This window comes from Pan troglodytes, chromosome 5, assembly GCF_028858775.2.
Source record: "Pan troglodytes isolate AG18354 chromosome 5, NHGRI_mPanTro3-v2.0_pri, whole genome shotgun sequence".
Lineage (NCBI taxonomy): Eukaryota > Metazoa > Chordata > Mammalia > Primates > Hominidae > Pan > Pan troglodytes.
Window position 1 is genome coordinate 59929840 of NC_072403.2, and position 18427 is coordinate 59948266.

An 18427-nucleotide genomic window follows, 5' to 3' on the forward strand; every position below is an offset into this window, starting at 1 on the left:
GTGAGATTTATGAATAATTCTAAATGAGGTTACAGAATCTCCTCTAAGGAAGACCCTTGCCTCTCTGGGATGCTTCAGGCAGGTCAATCTTAGACAGCATCTGAAGCGGTTGGGTGGATTTTTGTTCCCTCCACTCTCTTGTGTTTCCAGCTATTTTTCCCATGGGTTACCCAGTTCCTCTCTGGAGCATCACCCTAGGCCACCTCTGACTTTCCTAGTCAATACAAATTTTCATTCACTTCTCCTTGTCCTTACATCAAACTTTCTGTAGATTTGATAGTTTTTACTTATTTAAATAATCTTTTCAGTAGCAGAAAATGGATTTCTGACTCTGTTAACTGTATGTAGTCTTTTTTTTGATAAACTCTTCCAGTTTTCATACATAATAAATTATATGTATATACATCAAATACATCAAAATATATATATAATTTCATATTTTATTTTGCCCACTCAATATTATTTTACATATCCTTTCTACATTTATCTTAGGTGTAGAATCACAATCAAATTTCTGCTTAAATCTTGTTTAATGATTTTTCTATTGACAATTTGAACTGTTTTTGTATTTTCCTTTAAACTGCTGTTATAAATGTCTGTTCATTAAAAAAATCTCAAATTATTTACTTAGAATGAATTCCAAAATTTGAATTATTAGGTCAAAGACTTAAACATTTCTATGTATCAGGATACATATGAGCCTGCATGTGCACACACACACAGCCAGGTGTCCTTCTCAAAATAATAAACACATTTTTATTTCTATGAGCATTAAATATGTATTATATATTTGGCTCATAAAACCGTCATTATCCTGATTCCTGAGGCTTTAGGAAACAAAAAATTTGACTAAAGTAACTCAAATTGATGTGTAAATAGCAGATGGACTTTTCCTTCCTCATTTGGGAAAGAAATTCTAAGCAGTATGTGTGTGTGTCTGTGTCGGTGTGTGTGTTTGCATGTGTATGCACAACCATCTGAATATTTGGGGCAAGTGAACATCTTCTGGTAATTAGATTGCTCTGTATAGCACAATGCCAAATTTGCTTACTTAGGGAGGCCAGTTTAAGCAGAGTGTAGGTAGATACTGACTGAGGGAAGGCAATAGACGTTACTCTCAGCATTATATTATAATGAGAAATAGATTGGTTTTGCAGGTGATTTGTTACTTCTGCAAACATTACGTACAAGATACTGAGTCAGGTGCTGTGGGAAGCTACAGGGATATATAAGCCACACTCACAGCCCTCTATGCCATTCCAGTCAAATAAAGAAGATAACACATGACCACAAATCAATGAAATACTAACTAGGAAGTGATGTTTTATCCAAAAAAAATGGGAGTCAATTAAAAAAAGAGATTACTTTGATGAAGTGAGGATTTAGTTTAAACCAAAATATTCAACATGAGTGATATCCAGAGGAAAAAAAATCTACTTTCATTCCCATTTTGAGGCCATAAGAGTTATTTCCAAACTAAATTATGTAAGCTTTTCTGCCTTTATCAGTTGCATTGACACATGAAAATATTCGAGAAACCTTATGAAATTCCAACATCTGTGTGGAAAACAAATACACTGTAATTTACTGAAGGCATTTATTTATCAAGGCATAGTCTCTTTTGGGGGATTAATGGGAGAACTATCACGAATTTTAAAATTCATGAGTTGGTATTTGATCTTTAGCATGACACTAAGATTAATTCAGTATATTGTATGTATTTGCAAATGAATTAATCAAATATACTGAAATTGATAAAAAGAAGACAGAAATTGACTTTGACATACTGTTTGATAGTTGCCATTAATTAAATGCCCAACAAGTTCAACAAAATACACAGTTAGGCAGAAATAAAACAAAGGGGAAAATCCAAAAGTGGCACTTTATTTAATTCTTTCTTTTATAACTGTTCCTAATTAACCTTCCACAGCTTCTGTAGAATCCTTAATGTATCAGATTACTTAGAAATAGAAATAAAAGTTTCACTTCTTTAGAATTATCACCTTATTCTAATTCACACTTTAAATTTGGTCACTTTCTCCAAGTTAAGGCTAAATTTTACTGCTCTCTTCTAAACAGACAATCAGCATTTTGAGATTCTCTTAGGTTGAAGCACTCATAGCCTGAAGTGAATTCTGTATTTTAATATTCACAGCACAAAAGCAGGAAAGTTAAAAGCTTTCTTCTGTGTATACATTGAACACTTGTAAGTGGAGACTGAGGAAATCCAGGATGCCACAAAACTCACTGTAGTAATCAGTTTAGAGTGCAAGTGATGGCAGTCAAACTTTATATACTTAAGGCTAAAGCAATATTCACCGACCTACACATCAAGACACGATTGAAAATCCAAGTCTCAGCCAAGCTAGGGATGCACAAGCCCTCAAGAACATCTGAAGCTGGGGTTTATACTGGCCAGGTTCTCCTTTGGGTACCCATCTCAAGTCCTTTCTTCATGTCAGCTCCTTCCTTCCTTCCTTTTTTCTTTCCTTCCTTCCTTCCTTCCTTCCTTCCTTCCTTCCTTCCTTCCTTCCTTCCTTCCTTCCTTTCTCTCTCCCTCCCTCCCTCCTCTCCCTTTCCCTCCCCTCCCCTCCTCTCCTTTCTTTTTGACTGAGTCTCCTTCCATCACCCAGGCTGGAATACAGTGGCGTGATCTCGGCTTATTGCAACCTCCGCCTCCTGAGTTTAAGCAATTCTCCTGCCTCAGCCTCCTGAGTAGCTGGGATTACAGGAACCGACCATCATGCCCAGCTAATTTTTGTATTTTTAGTAGAGACAGGGTTTCACCATGTCGGCCAGGCTGGTCTCGAACTCCTGACCTCAAGTGATCCACCCACCTCAGCCTCCCAAAGTTCTGTCATAACAGGCGAGCCACTGCACCCCACCCAGCTTCTTTCTTTCTGACTGAAAAATGTGGTTGCCACGTGGCTGACAACAGACCACTAGTGGCTCCTGGATTTTATGTTTTAACACCCTGCCATCAAAGGAGGATGGATTTCAACAATCCATTCCCCAATTTAAGAAACCCAGAAAAAATTTCTTGTTAGTCTAGCTTAGGTCAGAAGTTAATACTTTAATATGGACTAAGAAAATAATGAAGTACTTTCTGTCAGACACTTTAAACAACAGTCTTAAACACTTTGAATGTATTTTTAACCTCGTTTCCCATGACAACTTATGAGATGGGATTTATATAATTTTCATTTGATAGATGATATATTTGAGACTTAAAGAGTTAGGTAACTTGCCCCTTCACCAGCTAGCTAGTCAATTTCAGAGCCAGGATTTTGATCCAGGATTTGATTCTGGATCTGGCTTTTTCCAGAGCTCTGCTACCCTCCACTGTCTATGTCTGTGATTAACCTTGTCTGGGCCATGTGTGCTCTAATTCATTGTCAGGTGGTGTAGCTATGAAAGACATGTCAACTCTGAGAAGTCAGATGGGGAAACATTCTAGAAAAGAGGACAGTTTTACAGATGTGCTCTACATTCATACTATCACCCACAGCTAGTGCTGATTGTCCTGACTAGTATGGGGATGCATCCGCAGGTCACTTCGTTCATGTTCAGTGGTGCTCCATGTGTTTTAAGAATCTGTGCTGTGTCTCCGTGTCTGCAATCCAGGGTTGCAACTTCACTTAAGGTTTATTTGATTTTTATACTAGTTTATTCATTTATTTGTTATGTCTAGGAGATGTATTTGTTTCTTGAGATAATTTTGAGATTATTCAGAGAATGGTATGCTTTTCCTCCCAATAAAATGGATTAATCTTTCTCATTAGAATGTGTACAGGTAACAAATAAAACAAATACATTAATATATACATGTTCTGCTGAAGAACTTTGCAATTGCTTGATGGAAATAATGCTTCTTATTTCAAAATTTAAGTACAGTCTTCCCTTGACATTCAAGGGGGATTGGTTTCAGTCCCTCTTGCAGATAACAAAATCTGAGGATGTTCAAGTCCCTGATATAAAATGGTGTAGTATTTGCGTATAACCTATGCACATCCTCCCAGGTACATTAAATCATCTCTAGATTACTTATAATACCTAATACAATGTAAGTGTTATATAAAGAGTTGTTATACTGTATTGTTTAGGAAATAATAGCAAGAAAAAAAGGCAATACAGACAATTTTTTTTTCTGAATATTTTTGATCTGTAGTTTGTTGAATCCAGGGATGCAGAACTCATCTATATGGAGGGCCAACTTCACTCAAAAATTTAAGAAAAAATTTTTTCTTTAAAAAAGACTCAAATCAACTGTATTTTTAATTTGAGCATAATAGACTGAACCACAAGACAAGCTTAAACTATTTCCTATTTCTCTTTGATACTATAAAGTTTTGTCAACCTAATTCTTTGTAAAGTTACAGTGAAAACAACCTGGAAAAATATGGAGTGGTTAAGTTCAAAAGTGATTCCTTTTGGCTCACTAAACAATCTTTTTTGCTAAGGGTTTTAAAATTTTTGTCACAGTGTGTCTGCTGTATAGTTTCTCACTTTCTTCCATTTTTCCCCTTCTCTGTTACTTTTAGGGGTAAAGCACATCAAATAATTGTTTGCTCTCTGTTGTGTTAAGTGTTAAATGTGGGCCATTGCTGATACCCATGCACGACTGCTTTACTGTTCACTGTGACAGCTGTCCGACTTACCCCGTAAGTCTGTCTGCCTCACTCATCATTTTTGTTATTCTCCTTCAATTTTCAAAGAGCCTTAGAATCGGGATGATCTAGCACAGTTTGATATGATGTTAGATTTTTTTGTATTTTTATTTCCCCACCTCCCCCCATGATTAATGTCCCAGACAATGTATTGGTAAGAATCCAGTGCTTTAAGCATGGATTCTCTGCTTACATTTTAGCCACAAAAACATGCTAGTATATGCAGTCAATGATTTCCAAGCTGATAGCTAATGTAATGTGCCTCTAGAACCACGTCTCTGCTTTTGTTTCCGGAAAAGGCAAGGCATGTCAAATTTATTACATGCAAAATTTGCCTTCCAACCTTGTGGAAACTTTTTCACAGGTAAATTGGTATCCTGGGATTTTTTTTGGTTGCCCTGGTCAAAGAGAAAATAAACATTATAAGTTAACTCATTATATAAGGCAAGGATTCTTTATCTTTTTTGAGTCATGCACTCTTTTGGCAGTTTGAGGGGCCTATGGTCTTCTTTTTAGCATATTGTTTTTTTATGTGCATAGTACAAGATTCAGAAATAGTTCTAAGAACTATTGTAATTTCAAAGTAGTAATGAGAACAAGTGATATTTTGCTATATATGCAACACTTGTAATGTAAAATATCTATGATTTTTATACGTATCAATGTCACAGATAGTGCCTAATTCTACACTGGTTGATTGATTATATTCGTAATTGAAGGAAATGTTAAATTCCAGTTAGAGATTAATAAAAACAAAACATAATATATTTCCCATCATGGACCCATTGAATGCTATTCATAGACCCCTTAGACAGAACTAAGATGAATACTTTAGATAGAGTTAAGACCCACGTCTATATAATGTAGGTGACTTAATGTATGGATTCTCTCATAGGTATTTGCATTTTTAAAAAGATCTTCAGGAGGAGAGAAATGGTTTACATAAAAATAATAAATTTATAATAAAATATCAACTACTGTATGGTCTTCTATTATGAGGATGCATCTGCTTTGCATGCATCTGCTTTGCTGTAACAATGGTATATATTTTAATGAACATGACAAACTTTAATATGCATGAATGCTGTTTCTATCAAAGTTATCTTCATAGGCTATATTCATATTGCATAGTATTGCTAATTTCAAAAACTTCCTAGAGAATAATTATTTCTCTATTTTTTTATAGCTGGAGTCCTAATCTTTTAAGTCTCTTGAGACATATGATAAATCATTGTTTTTCAATAGTGGATTTTAGTTTTAGAAAGAACTAAAAGTAATAGTGAGTTAACCTGTTTAGGATTTTTTTTAAAGGTATAAATTTAAGGCAATGGAACCAATTTTCTTAAAAATATAAATGACTTTTAAAGTTAATTCAAAGAAGTTTCAAAAATATTTTGAGGGATAGCAGAAACATTAAGTAAACATATAGACTGTCCCTGGTAACATCTTTGGAGGTAATATTCATATGAATATGTTTGTTTTTAAAAAATCTTACTTCATGAGCTATGTCTTGTAATTTTGGAACTGCTCCTATAAAATTCATAAAATCTATCAGGAAAAAAGAGAGAGAAATGAAAATAAACCAAGCCTACTGCACATGAAACATTAGCCATGAAGTCAGCTTGCTCTCTGACCTGCTTCTTCATAGTTCTTTGGTGCCTATTGCCTCACAATCATGTAGACCCTATTACAGAATTACAGTTCCCCTTAACTGTTCCACAGATAACAGCTTGAACATTATAAAACATTAAGTTTTCCCTTTGATCATTTCAGAGAAATGGATCATCCTGATGTTTACCAGAGCAATAGGCTTTAGTGGCGAAAAGGTCTTGCATACTGATGAAACTACTAACGCCAGCTGATTCCAGTGACCCCCCACTGATACCAACTGATTTAAAAGACCCCACTGACTCAGCTGGTCTGAAGGACCCCATGAGGAACTGACTCACCAAAAAAATGCAGTTTTCACATCCTGATGATTTCATCACCCTTTCCCTGACCAATCAATGACCCCAATTTTCCAGCCCCTCATGCTCAAGAAACCTTTTAAAAACCCACCCTAGAACTTCTCTATCCCCAGAGGAGATAGATTTGAGGATCTCCATCCATCTCCTCACTTGATGGTTTGCAATCATTAACTCTTTCCCTGCTGCATTTCTGCTGTCTTAGGGTAATGGGTCTGTTACTGGGCAGTGGGCATACAAACCTGTTGGTCCTATAACAATTTGGAGATAGAGGAATCCTCCCACTGAACTTGGAAATCCTATGATTCAGGCATCTGTCTTCTCTGTTTCAGAATGACACTATTATAGTTCTGGCTCCTGTAGAGTCTGCCATATTCTGAGTGAAATGAGGAACTGCTTATGGTAATGCTCATTAATATTAGTAATAGTATTCTGGAGTTTCCCAAGATTCTGCTGCTTGAAGCTTACTGTGATTTACAATGAGTTGCCACTGTGATATCATTAAGCAGATTAGAAACATCAAGTGTTGTCTGAGTCTGTCATCAGAAATAATCCTGCTATCCTTCCGTCTGTGAATATTTTGTGTAAATGTATTGACTGATTGATGAACTAAAGCTCTTCAAATTTCATTCTTCCCTGCTTACAAATGCCAGAGGAACAAATGGCCTACAGATGCAAAGAGATACTTTTCAAGCATTCCTTTTTTCTTCTTCTGCCTCAGGGACTGTTGTTGACTTTGTCAGCTTCTTGTGGGAAGCAGTAGATTTGAAATTTCTGGAGACTTTTGCCACCCCCTTCCCTCAACATTGCTCCACATGATCAGAAGTCCCATGGCAGCAGTCCTCACTCACCCTTTTCTGTCTGATGGGACCCATTCCCTGCAACTCCTCCCCTGAAGTCTTCCCCAACTTTCAAACTCTGTCCTTCCCTGCCAGTGGGGTTGGCCTGAAAGTGGGAGTAGGAGAGCTGGGGGGTGGAACTTGGAGTTCCTTTTTGCAGTTGCAAGCTGATCCTTCCTATACCTCAACCACCTTTTTGTATCAGCTTTCAGGTTTTCGTAGTTAACTTTTCTGAAAGGACATTCCATTAGGTTACCTATTAAATAGTGTTTTCAGTATGATAGCGCTAAGTTTACACATTGAATTGGCTTTGTGAATTAGACTGAGAATTTTAGTACATTCATTTAGTCTATTATGGAAAAACAACAACAAAGTATTTTGCAAATGAACTTTTAGTTTCTGCAAGTAGAGAATTGCTGTAATTTACTTTTTTCGGTTAGTCCTAAACGCATGTACTTTCATCAATTTTTGTAAACTAGATCACCCAAGTTTATGGATTTTAGAACAGTGATTGTCAGATTTTAAAATTTCCCAAAAGCTTGTTAAAACATAGTCTCCTGAGCCCCATCTCCAGAGTTTCTGATTTAGTAAGTCTGAGGTGAGGCCTGAGAATTTGCATTTCTAACACATTCTCAGGTGACGCCATGCTGCTGATCCTGAAACAGACTTTGAGGACCACTAGCTTAGAGGACAGCTCACAAATCTGAAACTACTATGAATCTTTGCAATTCTTAACATAACTGAAATCTCAAATTTTCAAGAGAATGTGAAATTTAAACTCCTCTTGCAAAGGCACAACTAAATGAAGGTATATCCACATTCAGTTCACTTATTATATTTAATTACTTATTTTCAAGGCTTATCAGATCAGATATTAACTCCACAATTTATAATAAAAAATTCTTGCAAGCAGCAATGGGCTAATATTCATGAATTCACATTTTTAATCTGTGCTAAACCAATGTAAGTTTTACTTTTTTGAGATTGATTTATCTTACAGTGATTTCTTTTGCTTTCCAGCCGCATTTTGTTGGGTAATGTTTTTCAACAGTTTTAAAAGCTAAATATCTACCACGTTCATTATCTTTTTAGTTTGAAAATGATGTGTTTTTTTTTGAAGCACTATTGATAAATGGCTCCCAGTATGTTCCTGTTGTGATAGGTAGAAATATGCAATTGATTTTATAGCACTTCTGAGTGCTCAGCCCTGGAACCTGCCTACACCTTGCAGATGTGTGAATTGAATTGGAATGGGGAAATTCTGCTGCTAATCACTACAAGCCTCCAGACTTGGTGTGGGAGGTGAGTAAGCATGGGACTGCTTTTCTTTTCTTGAGAAAAAATAAAATTAACGCGATGATTTTTTTTTCTGTTGGCTCTCATATTCTCCTTTTAAAAAACGAAGACCTTTTGATTACAGTGCAAGTATCTTAGTTCCATTGCCTTCCTGAAAGATCAATAACTTTGATATTTTGCGGTAAGAAGGTCAGCAAATAAGTGAAAATAGCTGAGGTGTGGCTTAATTTATGCAAATTAATAGGTGTATCTTCTTGTGCCAGTGTTTAACACTGGAAACTACTGCATGCTATAAAGTATTCACACAGCTGCTGAAGCTCAGTGGCATCCAAAAAATGAGGCCAACCACGGGGACACCAGTCTTGAGTTCGAAGCCCAACTGTGTCATCTGTTAGTTATGCTAACTTGGGCAAATATTCAGTTTTGCTGCCTTTAAAATGGGGGAAAATATGGAGCCTGCATGTCTGTGAGGGATTAGAAACACTAGATGCGAAACACCTGGTATACTGAAAGCAGTCAATAAAAGGAAGTGATAGGGACAGAAATTCTTAAATTGGCTAATTTCCTAACTTCTTCATTTGCAAAAGAACAGCTGCTGCATTTGCTTGAGAAAAAAAATTCCTGGCCAGGCGCGGTGGTTCACACTGTAATCCCAACACTTTGGGAGGCCGAGGTGGGCGGATCACTTGAGGTCGGGAGTTCAAGACCGGCCTGACCAACATGGAGAAACCCCAGCTCTACTAAAAATACAAAATTAGCATGGCGTGGTGGCACATTCCTGTAATCCCAGCTACTCGGGAGGATGAGGCAGGAGAATCGCTTGAACCGGGGAGGCAGAGATTGTGGTGAGCCAAGATCAGGCCATTGCACTCCAGCCTAGGCAACAAGAGCCAAACTCCGTCTCAAAAAAAAAAAAAAAAAAAAAATCCTAAAACCCTGAATAATAATCAGGGAAATGCCTATGTGCTTCTTACTGAATTTTTATTCAAGGTAATTTATGATTATTTGTCCTTGCTTTTCTCTGCTGTATCTAGGTGGATTTGTGATTGGTTAGTTGAATTTTAATAACCTCATCAGAACTTTTACCAATTTGATCAAATTCTTCAAGGCAACTTTTAATTATGCAGTAGTTATAAATAGGTTGCTAATATATGAGTCTGTTAAATATTGAAAATCCTTACCAACGTTGCCTAGCACATGGCATTTACTCCATAGATATTAGTGCTTATGGTTAGTAACTGCATTATTTGGAGATTCTGTCATATATGCTTCCAGACTGGAAATGTTTAAAAAAAAGTCAAAGTGCTATTTTTTCTAACTAACATTTCTATGGGTCTATAGTCAGGATGCAAGTCCAGATATCAGCTCAGAGATATCTCACAAAGAGCAGTTTCCTCTTTTATTCCATATGGGCTCCTGGTCTCTCAGGTCACCAAGGTAGTTTTCCTGGTGATTAGGTTCCCAGCATCAAAGCTGCTGCCTCCAAAAAACTTCTCTGATCTGCCAGGTGACACCCTCAGAGGTCAGTTCAAAACCAATCTAAGACTTCCAGTTGTGACTCAAGTTTTGCTACACTTAATAGAGGGCATTGAATATGTATGTTTCATCATTACGGAACCATTTTATTTTCTTTTTATGTTTGACAAATGGTACAAAAAGCATGAAGGAGTTAAATTGGATTAACACTGTTGTTCAATATTAGGGTGAATTATTTCATTGGCTTTTAACCTATTAAAGCCTATTGCTCTGGTAAGCATCAGTATGGTATGTTTCTCTGAAATGATCAAATAATCTCTGGAAAAACAATTGTCTGTCTCTGCAACTTTCAATCCTCTCCTTCCCCATGAGCCGAAATCAATAGATGTGCCAAGGAGTGGGTCAGGATGAGGAAACCTAAGGCCCTTTATCATAATCTCTATTAACCTTCCCAAAGACACTCCAAAGAAGCATACATCTAACTAAAGGTCATGCTGATTGTGCAAACATTGGCAATGTGTAGACAACGTGTAGACCCAATTCAAACCAGACTGATGTCTCTGGGCTCTGTCTACACAGAGTCTCATTTGGTATCTTCACTGCTCCTCCTTCCACAACTGTATTGCAAAAGACTCTGGACCTATAATTTGGAAAGACTACTGGACCTGTTTCTGAAGGAAAGTGCATGTAGGGCATTGCAAGTGGGGTTTAATTAATGGAAATGCAACATAATTCTCATATTTTCTAAAATGAGGCATGTCTGTAGCCACTGTTTGCAGGATTTCCTGTTGGACAGGGAGAGTAGCCTAATTGCCTCTGGGTGGCTTTTTCCAGGCTTCAAAGAATAAACTTTGCATAGCATTTTGGAGGCATCATCAAAATCAAAGCCTGAATACAATTTTATCCAAACAGCAAAAATATTCATCTCCTGTATTCCCACAGTGAACATACATCAGCGGATCATGGGGACTGGTTGGTATTGTTTCTAGGCTTGATTTAGGTCAATGTTTTCTAGGGGTGAGGGTGAGATTTGCCAGAGGCCAGAACTTTAAAGGATTTTTGGTTTTAAAAAGAAAAAAAAAGAGACAGAAATAAAAATGGATTTGGATCGTTAACCTGATTCTTACAGCAACTGGATAACTATTTCCTTGCTCTAGTTCAGGAGCAAAGGACTAGGGTGAATGATCCACTGAGAACGTCTTGTGTTAGGACAAATACTGAGAGAACCTCAGCTTCATCAAATTTACTTTGCCTGTTGCTTTGCCAGATATTTTTAGTTTTGCGGTGTTTTAGACTTTATATCTCTCTGCTATACAAAACCTAAATAATCAAGGCTGCCATACTATCTTAAAAATATGCAAACCAGCTCAGGGGAGTAATCAGTCCCCTTGCCTGTTGGTAAATGTCTATTTAAAGCAAAGTTGACAAATCTTTTGTGTAAAGGGTCAGATAGTCAATATTTTAGGTTTTCTTGGCTGCAACTACCCAACCCTGCTTTTGTAGCAAAAGACAACAGGTAAATGGAAGGATAAGGCTGTTTTCCAATAAAACTTCATTAAAAAAAAATAGGTGGCAGATCAGCATTGGTCTGTGAATCTTAGTTGCAGACTTCTAATTTAGACCATTACTGGCAAATCTATGAAAAACAGACTACATTCAAAGCTTTAATATTCAAAACAATTACACATAATTATTATTAATAATTTCATCTAATACGTGTTTCAAGATAATTTGCTTGAAAAACATACCAAACTCACTGTTTTCTTTAAAAAATTAAATAGAGCAAGGGGCTTTAACTGAACCCTCTGTAGAATTTGTAAACTCTGTATCTTATTAACATAAAAAAGAGGCAGATGCCATGTGTCAGTGTGTACTGGGACTGATAGCTGCATAAACTTAAAGCATTGATTGGTCTTGGCATACCATTTATAAAGTTTGCAAGCAAGCAAATTCTTTAAGAAGCAGATGATAAAGCTCAGTCAAGAGCACTTATCTTCAAAATACATGGCTCAAGATGTGTATTTTCTTGCCAGACATATAGTTGAATTATTTAAACTATTATTGGGGATTATGGAGCATTTTTTCGTGGATGAGAAAATAGCTTTACATGCAGGTCAAAATCAAGTTTCTATATCTAGATACTACTTTGCTGTGGTTCAGGTTGTTCTCATTTTCACTCAGCAATTTGACAGAAAAATGAAATGATGACCTGAATGGGTTGTATGCCCACAAGACTTACTGTCATTTTGGTGGAAATGTTTCAACTGGCCCAATTTACCTCCCCTGACGGGCAGGAGGTTCACCTACTGCTTCTTACTGTCATCGATTAGGTTAACAGTGTTTGAAAATGGATTTGTAATCAGTTTGTTTTCTTTAATTTCTACCTAAAATTTTACGTTTATAAAATATCACACAGGCAGTAATAACTTAAGCAGTTCTCTAGCACTCATTAAGAGTTTAGAAACATAGGCATAGAGTAATGTCAGCAGCTAGGCATGGTGGCTCATGCTTGTAATCCCCGCACTTTGGGAGGCTGAGGCAGGCAAGATTGCTTGAGCCCAAGAGCTCAAGACCAGCCTGGGCAATGTAGTGAAACCCTGTCTCTACAAAAAATTAGCCGGGCATGGTTGTGCACAGCTGCAGTCCCAGCTACTCGAGAGGTTGAGGTGAGCAGACTGCTTCAGCCTGAGGCTGCTGTGAGCCTGTGAGCCATGATTGCGCCACTGCATTCCAGCCTGGGCAACAGAGAGAGACCCTGTCTCTAAAAAGAAAAAATCATTGCCAGATTTAGCTAATAAAAATATAGGAGGCACAATGGACTAAATCTGAATTTCAGATATACAACAAATAATTTTCTTTTCTTTTTCTTTCTTTTTTTTTCTTTTTTTTTTAGATGGAGTCTCGGCTCCTGTCACCCAGGCTGGAGTGCAGTGGCATGATCTCAGCTCACTGCAACCTCCGTCTCCTGGGTTCAAGCAATTCTCCTACCTCAGCCTCCCAAATAGATGGGATTATAGGCACCTGCCACCACATGCAGCTAATTTTTGCATTTTTAGTAGAGACGGGGTTTCACCACGTTGGCCAGGCTGGTCTCGAACTCCTGATCTCAGGTGATCCGCCAGCCTTGGCCTCCCAGAGTGCTGGGATTACAGGCATGAACCACCGCGCCCGGCCCAAGAAATAATTTTCTAGTGTTAAGAATGTTGCACAAAATATTTGGGACATATCTATACTAAATAAATATCCTAAATATTTGAAGGGACATAATTACACTAAAAACTTATTTGGTGTTTTTCTGAAATTAAACTTGAATGAGGCATCCTAATATACTGAAGCAGAATCTAGGAAATGGAGTTTTCACTAGATACTATATTTTCTATCAGGTATGACTAAAATTTGAAAATGCAAGTGCCTCTAGTTAGACAATCCTCATGGGTGAATCTGTTTAGGTAGAGTATCTACTCCTATGCCATGTTACTAGCTGGGTGAGATTTGGCTTAAGCAGGTAAAGCACCTCTAATGCAAGCATGGGAAGGATACTGTTGCTGTAGGGGTATGTTTTCTTAATTTATGATGGGTGGGAAACATTTAAAATGATGACTTGAGCTCATTCTCTATTTTAATAATGAATTTGCTTTTATTGTTTCATTCTGAGTTTTATAGTGTGTTATTTGGAAATTATATAAGAAACAAAGATGCTAATACTCACTCATACTTTCATTATCCAGAGCAAACCACTGTAAACATTCTGCTGTTTATTGGTCCAGTCTTTCACATATATAAGTAGGGCACATCAGATGTCTTGAATAGTCTAAATCACTTTACCTCTGACATGTCATCTTTACCTTTAATTTCCAGATAAATGAGCTTGATTCCTTTCCCCCCACCATATTGTGGGAGTCCATGGCTCCTAGAATATTTAAAAAGATTCACCAAAAGCAATAGTATCCTCAGCTTGGTATCACCTCTTGCTCCCCATTCCTCCTTTATTGGATCCTCCATCATCCCTGTATTTGTCCTGCCTCCTCTTTTATGTTATCTAATCTCATAGTATCAGTTGTCCCTCTTACTGCCTTCCTCCAACTACCGCTCCACAAAACTGTCCTACAGAGTTAGGTTAGAAAGTTAGTGGAGGTGGACTGCAGCATAGCACGGGATGGGAAGGAACTGAGTATGGAATGCCAGGCATCCTGTTCTTAGAAGTTCCTCTGGCATCACCAGCAGTGGGGCTTTTTCACCTGAGCTCTGGCCACTTTCCATGCTGTAATTTACCAAACCTAATACTCCTTCCCCAGAACTTTTCCACTGGGTCCCTCCTCTCTTCATTCAACAGTCCTGACAAACTCTTTCATGGTCGCCTTTGCTTCCCTTACCTCCTCTGGACTCGAAACCTGCAAATGTACCTTACTGTATTATTCGGAGCTGTAGACACCTTGTTTAACCCCCTCTGCCATGCTGGACTTTCCCAGGAGTCTCAGACTTTCTCAAACAAAAAAATTATATGTTTATATAAACATATAGACTCCATCTTCACCCCCCACCCCAGTTTTAGGAACCCCTAAACCTCTCCCATCACAGAAAATGAGGTTGGCAACTGATCAGACCTCATTAATTTTATACTGTAAAAAGCTTTTTGAATGTGCATGTCCTTATTTTTACAATCATTTCACTTTCTATTTAATATCAATGGACTAAGCTTCAAAAAATAATTGTAAATGATCATATTCAATATTATACAGTGATAGTTTTGCATTTGCATATAACTATACCCATGTGATAAAAAGACATACACATTTTTTGTCTGAGAAAACTATTTTTATATATAAATTGTTACATATGCAAATCTCTTTCTATAAAATACATAAATTTGATATAAGTAATTTATATAATATATATATTTAATATTTAATCTATAAAATACACTATATAAATATTATATATCTGTGTCTACATATGTATATACATATATATAAAAGCCAAGTACCCAAAGGGCTAGAGGAAACTTTTAAAGTATAGTTTTTTTTTTAACTTGAGCCAGACAAATTCTTGGGCAAGAATATCTTCATCACCCCTCATCTCTGTGGGTGAAAGATTTATTCTCCTCTTTCATGTCCCCTTCCCCTCACCATCCTCACCCTGACCTCACAGAATTTTTTTCATGAACTGTATTTCAGCTCTAAGATTCATGATTTTATGATTCTGCCTAAGTGCCCTTCAAGACTCAAGCCAAGGGCTGTTTTATTTTATTGTTGTATTTTTCAGATCAGCTTTCTCACCTTCTCATCTCCCCAGTACCCTCTGACACTGATGCCTCACTCTGCACCCCTCTTGTTTATTCACTAGTCTCTCTGGGAACTTCCTCCCACCATCCTGGGGGAGGTGTTACCTTCACAACCCTAAAATACCCGCAGGTCTCCATGGTGGCGGTGAAGAGGGGGCCTTCAATTCTTGTGCAAATTACATAGAATATTTGGTACTAGCAACTGGGTTCAGTTAGGAGTTTCAGTGCAAGAAAATGAGGAGAAAAGCAGTGGAACCTATCCATCAATGTTGGGGTCCACATATTTTTTGTTTGTTTGTTTGTTTTTGTTATTTGAGACAGAGTTTCATTTTTGTCGCCCAGGCTGGAGTGCAATGGCGCGATCTCCGCTCACTGCAACCTCCGCCTCCCAGGTTCAAGCGATTCTCCTGCCTCAGCCTCCCCAAGTAGCTGGGATTACAGGCGCCCGCCACCATGCCCAGCTAAATTTTTTTTTGTATTTTTAGTTGAGATACGGTTTCACCATGTTGGCCGGGCTGGTCTTAAACTCCTGACCTCAGGTGATCCACCCGCCCTGGCCTCCCAAAGGGCTGGAATTACAGACGTGAGGCACCGCGCCCGGCCAGGGTCCATATGTTTTTATGAGAAAATTTTAAGACACTGACCTCTCCCCAGCAGACTTTTGGATACCCATGATTACTCACCTTCATTTTATTCATTTTACTGTCATTGTTCTTTATCTTTAAGTAGAACCGTTTGTTCTTTTACCTGTGCTTCTGTCACATTTTTCAGCTTATTTGTTTTTAAAAATATTTCAGACACATGACCAAGACAAATAATGAATTTTCAATATTAATTGAAACTTCTTTTGTAGCTCTCCCTGTCTCATTCTCCCCAACTTTGCCTAGTGTTTACTATGCTAGATTTAGTGTTTCTAATTCTCATTATAACTATATATAAATTTATATATAGTTGCTTCTGCATTTCTTGAAACATTACTCATATGATAACATGGTAGTTATTCTTTTGTAATTTGATTATTTTTAGAATGTTTCTGAGATACAGGTATGTTAATACATATAATTCTAGGTAATTTATTTCTTTGTACTATTTCACGGAATGAATATATTATATTTATTTATCTATTCCTCTGTTGATGGGCATTTAGATTATTTTCTTATTTTCCTATTTCTTCTCATGCAAAACATCAATAAAATATTCATGTACACGATTTCTTGGGCTAGGTGCAGGAGTTTGGCCAGTTTGGAGGAACTGCCGAACATGTATAAAACCATCAGATCTTGTGAGAACTCACTCACTATTGTAAGAACAGCATGGGTGAAACCACTCCCATGATCCAATCACCTCCCACCAGGTCCCTCCCCTAACACTTGGGGATTACAATTCGGATTACAATTCAGAGATGAGATTTGGGTGGGGACACAGTAAAACCAAATCAGACGATGTATCCATATTCACCTTTTTTGGAATATTGACAAGTTTCTCTCCAAAGTAGATTTACCAATTTATTCTCCCTTTAGCAATATGGGACCTGTTGCTCCACATTCTCACTAGCATTTGGTATTGCCAATTTGGTGGGTAGAAAATCATATTTCATTATGATTTTGATTTACATTTTCCTGATTACTAGTAAGATTGAATATCTTTCATTTTTTTTGGTCATTTGTATTTCTGTGAATTTCCTCCTCATATAATTTGCAAATTATTTTATTTAAAAAAACTGAATTATAGAACACTTAATATACTTTGACTTGCAAATCCTTTCTTGATTTTATTACTGCAAATATATTCTCCCCAGCTATAGAATACTGTAGTATTTTTCATAACTCTCTAGAAGCAGTTAACTCATGTGTAATGTTTTGTATTTGTCTATCTGTTTTTCTCATAAGATTATAAGTGAGAACAGAAATAGAATTTTTCATTTTTATTTCTTCAGTTCCTGGCATATCCACCAAAATTGTCTGAATTAATTTGAGAGTACCAGTTAATTTAATGTAGAAGCTATTGTAAGGTTGAGTTTCTTACTTAAGCCTTTCTATTTGAAGGCATTTCTGTCAACCCTAAGTCATGTAATATATACATATATTAATATATACTAATATACATATTAAATGTGACATAGTTTTTGTAGCCAAGTCAGATTAGGTCCTTTTTTAACTTTTAAAATAGAGCTTCCCTCAATTTCCAGGCAAAGAGTTTCTCTTAGAACACTGCTAAGGTCAAGATAGGTTAATATATTCAGATGGGATTGAAATAACAGATGCATTGCTATTTCCAGTCCAGAGTTGTTGGGGAAGCAGGGAGGAAGGAGGGCATAATTTGTACAGTGCTTTGTCATCTTTGCAGCTCATCAATATCAGCAGCTGACACAGGCAAGTGTTTGTCAATGAGTTCTATTGGCTGACACTGACCTTGCCGTTACAACCACTGCTTTCTTGACATCTGCTAGTTTGACACGTGGCACCGGATTCCATGTGCAGCTGGTACCTTGGATTTGAATGTTCTGTGAGTTCTATGACATTATTAGTACAATTCCTTGATACTGTCACCCTGTTATACATTTAACATCAATGATAGCTGTGTACTGTCTTTGTATTCCTTATTTCGTATTGCAGTAGTTATGTTTTAGGTGGCATGGCTGTTTATAATGGTATCAGACAACAGATGTTAAATTAGCTGTGGACTAATTAGCATGCTCAACTTTAGAATTGCTCCAGGAAAAGTTGATTTTACTATAACTTTATATAATGGGAAATAATTTAGGTAAATTGTTGGTAGGAATGAGTATCATGAATCTGAAAAATTGCTTTGCATTTAAGCTGCAACTTTTTAGGACTAAATTTGAGATTATATATTTTTTAATTTAAAAATAATTTTAAGTAGAACAAACTTGGGAATGTAAAA

General features: G+C 37.0%; 1 protein-coding gene across 7 annotated transcripts in view; it reads left to right on the plus strand.

Annotated features, from left to right (window-relative positions):
- The window catches only part of MLIP (muscular LMNA interacting protein), a 247356-nt gene that overhangs the window by 46591 nt on the left and 182338 nt on the right, over nt 1-18427 (plus strand). The window contains exon 1 of one of the 7 annotated variants that reach the window (XM_009451468.5): nt 17810-18028. The exons of the other annotated variants lie outside the window; for them this stretch is intronic. Coding sequence (XP_009449743.1) covers nt 17996-18028 — 33 coding nt within the window. The 5' untranslated portion in view covers nt 17810-17995. Of the gene's footprint in view, nt 1-17809; nt 18029-18427 lie in introns of those variants that run through there. 7 annotated transcript variants of the gene reach the window in all.